The sequence below is a fragment of the Toxorhynchites rutilus genome, chromosome 1 (assembly GCF_029784135.1).
Source record: "Toxorhynchites rutilus septentrionalis strain SRP chromosome 1, ASM2978413v1, whole genome shotgun sequence".
NCBI classification, from domain to species: domain Eukaryota; kingdom Metazoa; phylum Arthropoda; class Insecta; order Diptera; family Culicidae; genus Toxorhynchites; species Toxorhynchites rutilus.
Window position 1 is genome coordinate 29,466,204 of NC_073744.1, and position 15,620 is coordinate 29,481,823.

A 15,620-nucleotide genomic window follows, 5' to 3' on the forward strand; every position below is an offset into this window, starting at 1 on the left:
ATGTTAATTATTCCTACTTACGAGAACATGCTTACAATTTACAAAAGAAGTGACCGTCAACAAAGGTTTAATAACGAAGTTGAGATGAGAAAATTAAAACTCAGTTAAAGCTACTTGAAACTGTTTCGAGAAAAAACCCAACCGTACCACACACAGCTAGATCATTACCAAACCAAAAGTAACAACAGCAACCGGAAGACACAGAGAAAGAGAAAAACAACTAGATGTTTCTTCATTTTTAATGTGTACATACAGTACATTAGATTTGTATATGGAAAGCAACAGCAGAACACCGCTAAATGACCTTATAACTGTTTGCTAAAAATGCTTAGACAAAATCAATTCCAAAACCAAACCTTCTTTGAAACCCTGCTTGTTTCCCCCCTAGGCCACGATGCTGAAGAAGATTAAGAGCAAACGAAGACTCACTGAGCCCCATATCTCGACAGCTGTAGCGGGATTCTCGCAAGGGGGTCCGCCAGAAAATGGGGACCGCGATAAAGATGCCCTGAGCGGAGCATAGAGTACCCGTCCGTCCGGTCCTAGTTTTCTGTTTTCCTGTTTTCTGTAACGGCGTTAATCACCAAAGTCCAGGGTTAACCAGTGACACACAGCATTCAAAAGCAACAGTCGAAGAAAGAAAAAAGAAACTACCTAGATATTGTTTTGTTGTTGCACCGTACAAATGGAATAAGTTTGAGAATTGTTTGGATATCTTAAGTAGGGAACAAACGAAGTAAACCGGAACTTGTTTTGAGCTTCACCCCAAGAAGATTACAACAAAATCAGTGAAACAAAACCACAGTCCTGACACAGTTTCGAAACAGGCAGCAGAAAAGATTAAACGATTCATGCAATCTACTACCCCCGTTACTTTCGCAATCATATCTCTTGCATTTGCTCCGATCGTTACTGTCCAAATATTCCCGCCTCGAATGAACAAGACTCACTCAATACCAATCCGACTTCAAAAAAATCTCGAACTAAGTGCACTACACTTTCTAGTACTACTGACCAATAAAACGTCCAACTTACACTTGCAATCCCTTTTAAAGTATTCACACATACACCAAGACATGTATTCACCCACATACACCAAGACATGCTACCTCGATCTGTCGAAGCTACTATTCGAACTCCACCTTCTTTCAAATGAACAATTTTTTGTTGCGAAAAAAAACTATCAACCGAATGTGCGAAGGGAGTTTGGATTTCGAATAGTCGCATCACAAAAAAATGTTCTCTCTCGTGTTTATGTACTATTTTTACAACAATTACTACCACTTTTACTCATATACATAGTTACCTATATAAAAAATCTATATATTAACATATTTGCTATTTTGTTATTTCGTATTTTACAAAGTTCATAGTCCACAAAACGCCTTTCTTGAGAATTCGACTTTACCTATCGTGTTGCAGTTCTTTGTTAAAAAAAAAAAACTATATAACCTCTCACTCGCTCTTTCACTCCTTTATCAGTCACACGTATATATTCGCAATTTCAACAAGTCAATAGCCTTAGGAGTAAATCACTAGAATTGGGCTAGAGCAAACTGTGCAGCGTGCAATGTTGCTGGAGTAAACAACTCGGCTCCGGATCAATGCTGTAATTCGTCCTTCCGAGCTTTCCTAGTTATCTGCGTCCGATTGAAGATGAGGTTTTCTCATTTCTGGTAGTCTGCTGTTTGCCTTTGGTGATACGCATTTATTAGATCAATGTAGCAAGTTCATGGAGACGACACTGGAGAAGAGGTGACAGTTCGTGAATGGTAAATGATTATGCAGCAATTGCCTCAAGCATGGACATTGGATGCAAAGCTGCAATTCGAGATTCAGCTACCGTGATTGTGAAAAGAATCAAAACTCGCTGAGTCGTCCCGGATTTTCTATGAGAAGTATCAGTACCGGAAACAACGATAAACCGGCTTTGTTCCGAGTCCCAGTAGTGGATTATTATCTCTGCCTCTGGAAAAAAAGCGTGTGGCATCTGACCACATCATCCACAGGAAATGGAAACGGTCTCGAGAACTGGATTCAAGGACTCAACTGGTCCAACCATTTCAATCGCTGTACTCTTCTTGTATTATATGGCATTCTGACAGACCCAGCCCATCGCACTTGTCCTTCTGGGTGTTGGGTAATTGGCAGTGCGTTGTTTCGCCTTTCATTAGAATAACCTAGCAGCAGCAGTTGTCCAGCGGTTACAAACTTCCTGCCCTGTGCAAATATATTTGCTGACAAAATTTCGCTAAATATTCAGCGGGATTTTGGTCCGGACTACGTTGTGGCCAATCTACAACAGCAATGATATAATCCTTTGGAATGTTTTTCGTGTTATTTGATGCATGAAAAATAACATTTTTGTCCATAGGCAATTCACAGTACTTCTCGGAATGCGCCTTTGTTTTTTTTATCCCATTTATTTATTTATTTAGGCTCATTAGCATTTTAACTCTAACAGAACCGTGGTTTAATCTTGTACACGTTACATGTTTATGCTTTCTATAAATTGTAAATTACGCAGAAGCCATGTTTAGGAGTTAGAGTATTCCTTCCGTTCTTCCATTGTTCAGCAGACCGGACAACGGAGACAGTTGATATGATCATTGTTGTATTATTATAACGATCTTCTCTTTCTTGTTGCAAGCACAGCTTCCTCAATAGCAGAGCTTGCATGATGCTTGTTTCGTAGACATAGTTATTCTATAACAACACAAAGATGGTCAATTGAGGGCCCTGAGTTTTAAACTCACGATCGCGCAACCGCAACCAATGTGGCTACGAAGACCCCCTCCAATCTCGTTGGTATGAAGCCTATTGGTTTTTTTTCACAACTTCACTGACCCTTCCTCAAACCATTACGGCCTCTTCCTCGAAGTTGCAAGTTTGTAGGTTTTTTTTTTCCGTTTACCTGCAAACAATCGCCAAAAACGTCACGTTCAGGTTATTCTTTTTTTCATCGCTGAAGAACACTCCGAACCACTCTTTCTCACAGCATTGGATTTTCTAGGCGTTCGATCTGTCTTTTGTCCCTATCTGTTAAGTACGGAAGCCTTCCATCACGCTTCTTTGTGGCGTATTGAACACCCAATCGGATATAGTTTGTAATTTGTCACACTACGGTAATATAAAACGGGCTTTACAACATCATTAATGATGTCATTCCGAGGTAACCATTTGAACAACTAAAAATTCAGTTGACTGTAGTGTTTACCATGAATCTTGCTTGTGTTTCCGCATGACCGATTCCGCTAACTGGTATATTATTCGTGCGTCTCTGTGGGCCGAGTATCTGACATAATTGTTCGTTTACGATCCAATGTCAAGTAATCCTCGTGCGAACTGATTTCCTCCATATTGGTCCCGTATAGCCAGAACGCCCATTTGAAGAAATACGTTTGTCATTTTGTCTTGGTTTGTACTCACGTTGTATGCTTCAACCGCTCCTTGATCACCGTTTTCTCTTTCATAAATATGGGACTCTACCTCGTTGGTCATTCAATTCGTTGCTACCGTCCTGTTGTTCTGATTATTCTCCGACTTGCCAACCGGTTTATCGTTGTTTCCGATACTGATACTACTCATAGAAAATCCAGGACGAATCAGCGACTTATGATTCTTTTCGCATTCACGGCAGCTGAATCTCGAATTGCAGCTTCGCACCCAATGTCCAGACTTGAGGCAATTGCTGCAACCTCTTCTCCAGTGTCGTCTTCTTGAACTTCCTGCATTGACCTAATAAATGCGAATCGTCATAGGTAAACAACAGACTGACCCACCACTATCAATGTCGGTAGCGGATTGAACTACGACTTTCTGTCGCCCAACGTCAACTTTTAGTGACCGGTTTTCTTTCAACTCGACGTTCAATGATATTGCCTCCGAAACTCTTGTACGTTTCTCCGAAAAGTTCACGCAAACCGTGGAGCTCGTGTCCTTAGTTGATGCTGCATAATCCTCCCATAATTGGAGTGTCTTTATGTCCAATATGGAACACATCCAGTGCACTTCCATGACACCCCAATGTTCGGTCATCCCTCCTCATTGTTTAAACATTTTTAACCGTTGTTGAAACTCGTCGATAAGATTATAAAGTGCTGATGACGACTCCCGCTCAACCTTTAGGTACTTTGGGAGAGATGCTCATCAGGATACCTTGTACCGTTGAGACAGTGAGTTATCGCCCTTCCTGCAGCGTTCTCCGCGCTCTCTTCACTGCACATTATTTGTGTCACATTGCTCGTGTCGATATCTATATAAGATGCGAGCATTCCACGCCGTTCTTCATTGAATCGATGCCATACGAACACTACGCGGTCAAGTGTTTCCACTATATATGTACACTGCGAGCGAATAAACATGTCTATATCTGAAGATATTCTCGAGAGCAACCGAGACCTGACAGAAATTGCGTCAGGTTGAAGTTAACTTCTCCATGACATCTGTCAACCAAGTTGGCGAAGTCTGTGATTAGCATATGGGTTCTACCATTCTTCAGAATGCAATGCGGTGATGATATGTAACAAATTGAGCTCTCACTCCTTGTATGCACATGCGCTCTGGCGAATGAGCATGCTCCGAAACACAGATCAAATGTTTGTTGTCGGCTCCTTTTTTGCGCCGTGTTTCTATACCCGTTTCACATCGCACTTGAATCTGGTTTGCTTTCTCTGTTGAGTTATTTTTCTTCACAAAAGCCAACCGTATGCATTGGAGGCGCGCTGTTGTTTTTATGCTTTACTTACAATGAGCGAAGACAAATCGGGCGCTAGAATTTGATGTGTGTGTATAAAACGAGGCGCGCATCACACAAGTAAGAAGCAATGTTGAACATCTGAATTCTGCACGCTGAATTGTGTGCGCTGATGAAAATTAAACTCAGGTACAGCGCAGCGCAGTGTTTTCTGAAGACTGGGTTTAACAACCTTTTGAAGTGTTGTTCCACTCTTGCTACCACTTCCTCATCGAGTCACTACTTGCTCTTTTTCTCTGATATTTTGTCTCTTCGTAGAACACGTTGTCTGCCTTCAGTCAGAACAATGTCGATAGGAATCATTCCGGCTATGACACATACGGGGCTCCCATATACAGGGTGGGTCATTTAAAGTGGAAGCATCTGGCAACCCCATAACTTTTGACAGAGATGTCAGATTAACAAATGTCATACCGCGTTGGAAGCGTCATTTCAGTACAATTTTAACCATGGAACAATACACACCTAAACAACGCGCTGAAATTGTTCAGCTGTACATTCAAAATAACTTCTCAATTGTGTTAACTAAACGTGCGTGGAAAATAAAAATAAAGTTAAAACATCGCCTGGAGACAACACTATACGTCGATTATATGCCAAATTTATATCGTCTGGTAGTGTTGGTAATGCCAGTCATCTGTCCAGACAACGACCAAGACGTTTCGACGAGAATATTGATGCCGTTCGAGCCAGTGTTGCAGAGACTCCATCGACATCAGATCGCCATCGTTCGCAAGAGTTAGGCATCGCTCGAACCACTCTCCGACGCATAATTCGTGTTTATTTGAAAATGTTTCCGTGTAAAATTCAAATGGCTCAAATTATTGCGCGAAATGTTCCCCGGAAGATTAATATCGAAAAACGGCGATTATGACTGGCCACCGAGATCACCTGATTTGACGCCTCCTGACTTTTTTTTATGGGGATGTTTAAAATCCAAGGTATACACTGGTAAACCAAAGACCCTGGCTGCGCTGAAAGACAATATCCGACAAGAAATTGCTGCCATATCGGCCGAAACATTGGGCAAAGTGATGGAAAATGCCGAAAAAAGGGCACATTTTGCGGTCAAGGCCAGAGGCGGTCATTTACGAGATATCATAATCAAAAAGTAGTTAGAACAAATCTCCTTGGACCAAAATAAATTAACTTAAAAAAAAAATTAAAATTCCACTTCTTTACCTTGCTATTGCAAAAACAAATCCTTCCACTTTAAATGGCCCACCCTGTATATTGTTCTGTATGCGCTCGCTACTCTCATGACCTTGGCTTTGTAGGTCGGTCCAGCACTGTTAGGTTTTGTTTGTTGTTGATGGCTACCGCCCAAGCTGGACAAACGTATCTTAGAATCGATATGGTTACGCTAGCTAAGAGGTGTCTCTTACTACTACTGTTGGATTATTGCATTATTCGGTGTGATTCTGGCAATTGCCGTTATGGCCTTTGACGCTTCCTCACAGGCGTAGTTGGCATAGCTCCTGAACTTAGGTCCATCGTCGATAAAATCCCACCCAGAAACTTGAGCTTACGCTTGCAAACATTGCCGCTTGTTTAACACTTCAGCAGTTGCTGACCAGCACGATTGACACTTTCCTCGTTCAAATTGAATAGGATTTTTGAAAGGAATTTGATAGAATAGGCACCTATGTGCAACTATAGGATATGTAGAAAAATAATAAAACTACAGCCATATCATTATAATGTTTATACTATACTTTTTATTAATTTATAGTGCGGATGGTTTGTACTGCAGCTTTTTGCGAAACCCATATAATATGACTTTGGCGGTTCCCGGAATAAATCGCCACAGAAAACGACTGCAACAGAAACCACCGCTTATAAAATGTGTAGTAGGCTATAAATATTGTGGCGCGGTATTGTATTTCAAAACAAGAATTAACCGGGCAAACGTATCGCCCCAGGCAAACGTAACGCCCCGGGCAGACGTATACCGTCCGACGCTCGCTAGAGCTCGGTCGGACATTGCTAAAGGATCGTATCCTATGTTTCAAACTAACCGGGCAATCAGTGGATCCCAGGTTTGCGTGCGAGACACCGCCGCTTCCGACGGCGGGTCGGCGGTGGACTCGGATTGCGTCATCTTGGCGGCATGGGCCGCCTCGATTCCTTATCCTCGCCAAATGGGGACTTCGTCCCCATTACATTGTCCTCAGAATAAATTTCGAAAAACGAGAACAAGAGAATAAATTTATAATAGAAATGTGAGGCACATGATGTTTTTCCCGCGCCAAATATTTCTAGCCTACTACACTTTTTCTAAGCGGTTGTTTCTGTTGCAGTTGTTTACTGTGGCGATTTATTCCGGTCACCGACTTTGGCATGTGTTATTGTTGTCAATTCATCTTCAAATTAAATAAAATATTGCTAGATCATGTAAAAGTTCTCCACAAACAATGTTTGATCTTCATTTGATAAATTATCCGCAAGTTGGGCTTCACAAAAAAACTCAGAAAAGTCGCTTTGGGCGACGAACGTGTTAAGTCTTGTGACGCGCTATCTGCAGTTTTGCTCCATGCATCCAGTTTTCTACAATTTTTATTACGTGACCAGCATTCCGACCTCCTATCGTGTCTCGCCCGCCACTGCCTGAAATGTCGTCCACAAACCCAACGGTGTTGATTCCCTTCGGTAACCTCAGCGTTAGCGCTCCATTATAGTGCTGGGACACTTTCGGGACACCTGCTGTTACATGAAACGACTTTTCTCCCTTTCCTGTGTTGTAGGGTAAAATTCTGCTTCAAAGTGCACATTTTGAGCAACGTCTTTGCAATTTTGCACAATTATAGTAGAAGTGTGTAATACGCACCCCCTAAGCGAGAATGGATTTATCTTGACCGTGCTCTTATAATTTAAGATAACAACTACGTCAGTACGTACATTAGTTATCCCTCATTCATCTGTAATCGTTCTGTATTTTAGATATTGAATAACAAAAGCGCTACGAATTAGGCGCTCAAATTCTAAATTTCCAATCATACGGTGTTAAATGGCCCAGCAGAAGTATAATATGCCCATGAGTTGTTTCTCTCAGAGACTATAAAGCTCAGAGAAACAGCTTGTATGAACGAGAGATTCCATCAATCTGTTCCCTTCATGCCTACCAGCGAAGAGAAGAAACCGTTTCTCCGGTGAGCGTGTTCTCCCAGTATTCGTGTATTAATTCTTCAGACCGCGCTCTTGTTTTCCTGCATTCTCTGAGCACATAATATAGATGCCAAATGTGAAGACATGTTTTCGTTTTGAAGACATTTTATTTTGTGAAAACATACTGAGGACATTTCAAAGTATGTGAAAACAATTGTTTGTGTGATTTATCGAACATGATTTAGAAATATCGTGATGGTTTGCTCATTTTTGTTTATTTTGATTACATTTGAAGACATTTATTCGTGCCATGCAAAGATTTTTGAAAAAATCATCACATCCAAGCTATTTCTCTCGTGAGAATGTTATCCGGCCGAAAGCGAGCATATTGCCCCGATCGAGGGTATGCCATATTGCCCGATGGTAAGCTGATGCAGAAAATATCAAATTGAGAAGGAAGTGAATCCTTTCTTACCATTTTCTTCATCTGAGATGTTCAATGGGAACTCGACTCAATAAATATAACCCACAGTTATCGCTTCTGAATCGGTTTCAAGCAACAAAAACCTTATAGAAATGATGTAGAAAATTACATCGAAAATCGCTTCCAAAGAAAATTATTTTTCTTATTTTTTTAAAGCATATTACAAATGTAAAACTTGCATGGTGGGATTCTATCATTGACTAGCACGAATAGAAATGCAATGGATACAGGCCCGGTAGGCGCGTTTTAGACACATCTCCTCTAAATGTGTTTTCAACGGCAACTGTCACAACATCACAGAATCGATTGCCGCGTCTTTTCGTTTCGACGCTTTTTTTTATGACATGCAGGATAACAGCTTCCCACTCGGAACCCAAACTGTAACTTTGAGAGTCCATGCTTGCTCTCTGTACACTTCGTCAGCCTATTGATGGTTATTTTCTCCAGAAATTTGCCAAGTGTGCCCATAAGACTAATTGACCTGTGTGATTACGGCTTTCCTATTGTTTTCCCTTGCTTCGGCAGCTGTATAAGTTTCTGCCACTTCCATATATCGGGGAAGTGACACTTTTGTAGAGTTACTCTGAACATATTCCTGTTCGCTAACAATTCCTCAGTGGTCACTTTCTCGAATTGTCTCTTTACCGTCTGGTGTACTTAAACAGATTATTCCTGATTGGCACCTATCTCGCTATAGCTTTCAGTCTACTCCTTCATCAATAAGCAGTAGATAAGCTTGAAGTGTAGTATAAAAAAGGGGTATACCGCAATAGATTAAATATATTTCAACATTCCCGGGCACTTTCGTGGGGGTCGATGGGCCTCTGATTTTTTGCCATAACAACTCTAAGGCTTGAAATATCGATGGATGCTTTGAGGGCTTGTGCGATCATTGCGGATAATGCCTCCAAACATTCGGGATTAGCCAAGGCCATTTTTGTTAGACGGAAAAATGTGCTCTCGATACGATTATAACCTCTCTTCCCGCGCGCGTGAGGTTTTCTCGACCAGTCCCACTTCCGACACCAAATTATTGCATATGCATAATTATTGCTTACTTCCCTAATCGTAATAATAACGCGGTTCGGAGTAAAAAAAATCAACTTTTATTGGATACAGGTTTATTTATTTATATTTTTCTTTTATTTTCATTATTTTCATTATTTCTGTTTTCAACTGACAGCTCGTGTACACTCCGGTTTGAAGTTGGATAAGTGCATACATGATAGGCCTTTTGGAATTCGTTGAGGGTAGAGGCGACGCTGTTGGGACTTTTCCAAAACTGGAACTGTTTCCGAGCTCTTCGTCCATTTGTACCTTTATTTTTCCTCCAGGCTTATACATGTGATTCTCTGAGTTTTTTGGACCCGTCGTTCGTCGGCGTTCACATAGGTCATCACATCAATGCTAGATGGAGCATCATCTCGCTGTAGGTTGTCTTCTAGCTGGGGTGTGTTGAGTCGCGTCGATCAAATCTCTCCTTCCGTCACATTGGATATGCTCTCGTCGATAAGTAACAAAAAAAACCGCCAATATGACAAATTGGTGTGACTGATAACGGCGAGAAGACGAAACTATAAAAAGCACGTTTATTGCTCGTTCAGGAGAACACAACGCACAGTTTGCGTCCAGCTCGACTAGCTTGCGCCCCAGTTGAGAGAGGTTAGGATCGATAGAATAAAAAGGCTTTTTGTTTATACTTTGATTGAAACAACAATATTGTAATCGTGTAATCGTGTTGCGTAGTTAATTTTTTTTAGTTTTCTTTGGGCTGTTGATTGACTTATTCAAATTACGGCATAACTACTCCTTGTTTAATTCCCTTTCGTTTTTGTTGACCTGTTCATTTACTGTATTTCTAAAATAATGGGAATGTTGCAAAGTATTTATCTAGTTGTGTCTTTCTTATCGGAATGAAGATGTATCGCTCTATCTTACAGCCAGTCACTTAATCGTTGATCTACGAGTATACTAACAAATAAGTAATAATCTTTGCAACTCGTGAATATTTAGTTTCAAGTGGGAGAGTCACTTTTGTCACCAATACGCTCTTATTTTCTTTCTCTTTTCTTGAAAAAAAACATGGACAAACATCTTCGTGACGAACCGATTATACCGAAACACTCCATTCGAACACGGAACTAAAACTCAAACAATCGCATGAATTCTGAACGCAACGAACAACCCTAAATTGCACCGAAAAAATAATTTGTTGAAATGAAACCAAATGTAAAATTCCATCTCATTTACCATCAAACGTGCACTTACTCCCAAACACATACACTGAAAAAAACTGGGACGAAAACAACCGTTTTTTCGCGGACCGGGCGGTACAGGCGACCATGTTGAAAAAAATGAAGGGCAAGATGAAGCGACGCAACACCGAACCGACCATGCAGGTGATGGGGTCATCGGGAATACAGATGACACTGGCCGCTCCTCAGGAGCCGGAAGAGGTCGACTCGAATAATACTGATTTCTGAATTTGGTACACCGAGCGATTAATTTAACGTGCTTCGTCGTTTGTCGATAGTACTGTCTCAACAATAGCGATCATCACGACAAGAGCAACAGCGAGGCCCGAGGGCAACGGCGATGGCGACAACGACAACAACGACGATGACGAGTAGAGTCCCTTGATTTCCGAAACGTCTCCTCACAGCACGTCTCCACCGGGTGGGGTAACACGTACCAAAGCCAATCCACCCACGCACACACGTAACCTTTTTTGCTGTGTGTGTGTGATCATCCTTCTCGGGTGAAACACTCATTTACAAAGGAAAAAGCACTCACATAGTCACACCCACCGCATGGCCAACAAAAGAGATGCAATATTAACTGTTTGTAACCATTGTAACCATCACACACAATCCAACAATCCAACAAGTCCAATCTGACAAACAAACGACGAAAATGCACTTCCGAGAAGCAGTGGAAACAGGCGACTTTTTCCAATAACAACAACAGCGAAAAAAAAACGGAAAGCAACAGCGCGGAACGAGGAACGTTAAATTAATGGCTCTTTGTTTACATGGAAACAAAAGTATTAGGTGAAGAGAGAAGAACAAAAATTATAAACACAGAGATAATACAGATATTATCATCCCAAAATAAAAAAAATAAAAAAGAAAAAAGCAGTCTTGACAGAAGAAGACAAAACAAGGGCAAAACAGAGCTGTTTGGAAATAATATTTCTAGAATAAACCGTAGTTGAAAGTAGAATGAGCGGATGAGGGAAAGTGTGTAAAAAATATATTATTTCAGGGAATTTTTACTTACCGAGCATTGATTTTGATTTTCAATTTTCTGGAAACACAACTGACACAGGATCATCTGTAAAGAATAGAGAAACGGAAGGAAGCGGAGTCATTTTCAATTGAGTATTGCGAAGCAAAAACAAAGGGGGGTATATTTATACGAAAACGTTGTTGTTGTCTTATTGGATATGCGAATTTTGTTTGTTTTTGTTTTAATCTGCGAGAAATCAAACCAAAGTTGAGATTGTTAATACGCTTACGCCGAAGCGGGGAAATCGAAGAAAAACTTTGAACAACATAGAAGGTATATTTTGAAACGTTTTCAAAGTTGAGCAGACGCAAGAAGAAAGCGCAAGAAATAAGAAAGAAACATTTATTTTTACTTTAATCAAGTGCACGAGAAGGTAACGAAGAGAAGAATGAAAAAACATTATGTAAGCAAGTAAACACACACAATTATAACCGTAAATTGTAATTTAAACAATTACGTTCTGTATGGTATTTTACCAAACTACATGAAAAAACTATTTATTGCTATAAACAAACGCCCAGACTTAGTCACGAAAACAAGGGAAACACACTTGCCAAAAAAAGAATATTCTGAAACTGACATCAGCATTCATACACACACACACACACACACGAACATAAAAATCACACACACTTATACAAAAATATAAATATCGAACCAAAGGGCAAATACCGCTCAAACGACATTAACAAGTTTTTCCTCGTCGACAAGTAACAACCAAACAAAAAGAAAAATGCCAAATCTAGCAAGCTGCTGGTGCACATGATGGTGGCTTTGATCTGAAGCTTCCCAAATCCAGACATCGGATTCAACCACCAAAATCCACCCAGCAGCTTATAACGAATAATCGTTCTTGAGAATGTTTAGTTGACGCACGGATTCGTCGAACACGCGCGAATGGAGAAAGCAAACCAATATGGGACGAAACACACATACACGAGAAATGAATTCGCCAGATCATCAGAAAAGCTATGGAATGAAAGGAAAATTACTAAATATATATATATATATATATTTTTTTTTTTTTTGCACCACCAATCCTAACACAGCGAGGTGCGTTTCCTAGAATATTCTCAGCATTATTCAGTCTGCGTATCACGAGAACAAGAAGCAACTCGTACGCCTATCACCACCCCACCCCAGCATACTGAGGAACTTATTACGAAAGGTGGATCCATACGCTATTTTTTGTTTGTTTTGTAGACACCCCTGCGAATCACACTGGCATTGCTAGCGGCCATTTCTCGGTAGCCGACGCAACAAACTGTCAAAGCTCTGGTAAACAAACAATGGTTTACGGTAGTTTGACAGTGATAAAATGTTAGGCTCACACTATTATCGGCTACTGTCAAATCGCGCCCGTCATATGCGAACGGTGCAATACCAGTGGAAGAATAAATCATCCCCTTTTGGTTCCTTCATTCTTCATTTCCAGCGGTGTCACCAGCGTATGATCCATTTTTCCCATTTCATTTGGTTACAATTTCATCATGAGTTTCGAAGAATAACTTTGTTTCCACGAGGGGTACGACAATAGGAACAAATCACGATATTAGCTTGATTGTCTTGACTCGAATCGACCTATACACAGTCACCACTATCCTAGTTTCTCACGGCTATCATGGCTGATCGGATTTGTTTCTTTGGATCGAAACATCCAAATTTCGTACGATCGAACATTGTCGTACCCCTCTCACACATCATTATCGTCCCCATTGTGTGTTGGCAACGCTTTCTGGTTCGGAATAGAAAAACAATGCCAACGCTGCCGTATTTTTCGCTACCCAGAGGACTATAGGGGCTCAGTGCTTGCTGACCTTGCGATTCCGGATTTATACTGTGTGCTCGCCGCGGCGGGAGACTGCTCCTTGGGCGTATTTGTACCGTTCGCGGATGCCAAATTGTTTCACTAAATGTCAATGTTTTACGACTTAAACCCAACGCGGACGCCAGGCCGCCAGGGACGTCTCGCCGTCACAAGCATTCGTACTACAAGACAGTCAGTACTTTTATACTTCTCTGGATAGTGACAGCCATTCCACAGTCAACCATTCATGTTATAGAGCAAAATTTTATGTTAATGTCTAGGTTAGGTTATCGAAAGCGATAGCCTTGGTTAGTGGATAGGTTAAAGGTTACTTCCTTTGAACACCCTCAGTTCACGTTGTTCCTCATGCACCCACACAAATTCACACCAGCATAGAGTAATAATAGCGGATAACTATTATTGAAATTATGATGTAATTAAAAGAGAAGTAAAGAGGAATAAAGAAATGACCATATTATAACAGTATATCTTTTAAAAAAGTAAATTTAAATAAAATCTCAAAATAGAGTTGATGTAGTGTCGAACAAGCATATAAATATAACAGATATAATTAAAAATTTAATTAAAGCCATATTTTTTCGTATGCACAATTAAGAAGAACCGAACAAAAAAGATTAGCCTTCTTCTAAACGGTGTCGTGCTAAGAGAAACTATCACCCAACACGTAGAACCAGACGATTTGACGAACTTACAAGCAAACAAATACAATGGCGTAAGATACATCGATTGCGGGCGGGAGCGCTAGATTGAATCAGCTCCTGGCCACTGACAATCCGCCGTGCGGGAATCGGCATCTCCAAACGAATGTATATTTCTCCACAAAAAAAACAAATCATCGTCCATTGCTAGAAGTCCACACATACAAGCACACACAAGCAAACGAAACAGATGTCAACCAAAGCACGTGATGGAGCACAAACGGTGGGACGGGTGAATACCCGGTCTAACCGATCGCCTAATCGATAGCGCCGTCAGCTAGAATTCCACACAAAACTAAAGAGAAGACAAAACGGGTCACGTCCTACGTCGTGGCCGGTGGTATTCCCCCGGCCAGGGACCACCATACTGACAGAAGCCTCCTAAAAGTGGACGCAATTGTTCGACCCACGTTCGATGAGATAGAAATCCGAAAGCTCTTTCACTTTACACATAGAACACATACAAACTCATGAAGAACGCGGTCAAAGAAGAAAGAAACAATCCTTCTCAAGTTCGTACCAGACATGGAAACGAATGAAAAATAATACAAAAAAAAACACAACTAAAAAGCGTGTGAGAACTCGTATGACATTATTGCATGCCAACATAAAAAAAACTATTAAGCCAAAAGTTGTACATCCCAGGTGGAGGGCAAATAAACAAAAAAAAAACAATCGCGGTAACACGATGTAAATGTGAAAAACCTGGGATTATATAGTGAAATGGTAGAGCAAAACATGTGAGAAAAAATAAAACAAATCAAAGTGTAAACACAACATAGAAGCAAAGCAGAGATAAGAAGAGACAACTAACGATTGAAGGTTCATTCGATTCAATCCAGTGACGCAAGGGAATAGAATCCATGGGAGTTGATCCTATAAACTAAGAAGATGAAGAAGAAAAAACCAAAATAAATATGAATCGTATGAAGTATAAACAAATGAAATACTATTAACTATTTAATAACTATTATTAAAAAATGAATTATATAATATATAAATATATGTGATTATAAATAGGTTAAACATAATTTGTCAATAGCAGAAACAACAAAAAATATATATACATGTAATAATATAATATACAAAACAAGTTGTATCATTCGGTGGGAGTGTGAATCGCATCCGAATAAATCCTTGATGTCACTGGCATACAGAGTTGCGCGATATATTTATTTACTAACACAACCACCCGATCGGCACAACCATACAGAGCCAGACTCACGGCGTTATATGATTGTTCACCAACACAACCACCATAGCCGACACGACCAGCACGAGAAACTGTGGTTCAGGCTGGGCGCAAATTGAGAAGCGTATAGCGCTCGTAAGCTAACACGAGACGACAAACACGACTCAGATGTACCACAAACGAAGCGTGGCGGTGCGCATATTGAGTCGCAGTTTGGCGTAAATGCCGAGCCACTCGCATATAATGTCTGATTCACAAAGAGTTTCGCG

At 40.6% G+C, this 15,620-nt stretch overlaps 1 protein-coding gene across 3 annotated transcripts in view; it reads left to right on the forward strand.

Moving 5' to 3' along the window:
• The window catches only part of LOC129763374 (diacylglycerol kinase theta), a 60,703-nt gene extending 46,165 nt beyond the window's left edge, over positions 1–14,538 (forward strand). For 2 of the 3 annotated variants that reach the window (XM_055762374.1, XM_055762375.1), the window contains exon 16: positions 10,682–14,538. In XM_055762374.1, coding sequence (XP_055618349.1) covers positions 10,682–10,828 — 147 coding nt within the window. In that variant the 3' untranslated portion in view covers positions 10,829–14,538. Of the gene's footprint in view, positions 1–388 lie in introns of all 3 variants that reach the window. The other variant, XM_055762376.1, reaches the window with a different exon arrangement.
• The last annotated feature ends 1,082 nt before the right edge of the window (positions 14,539–15,620 follow it).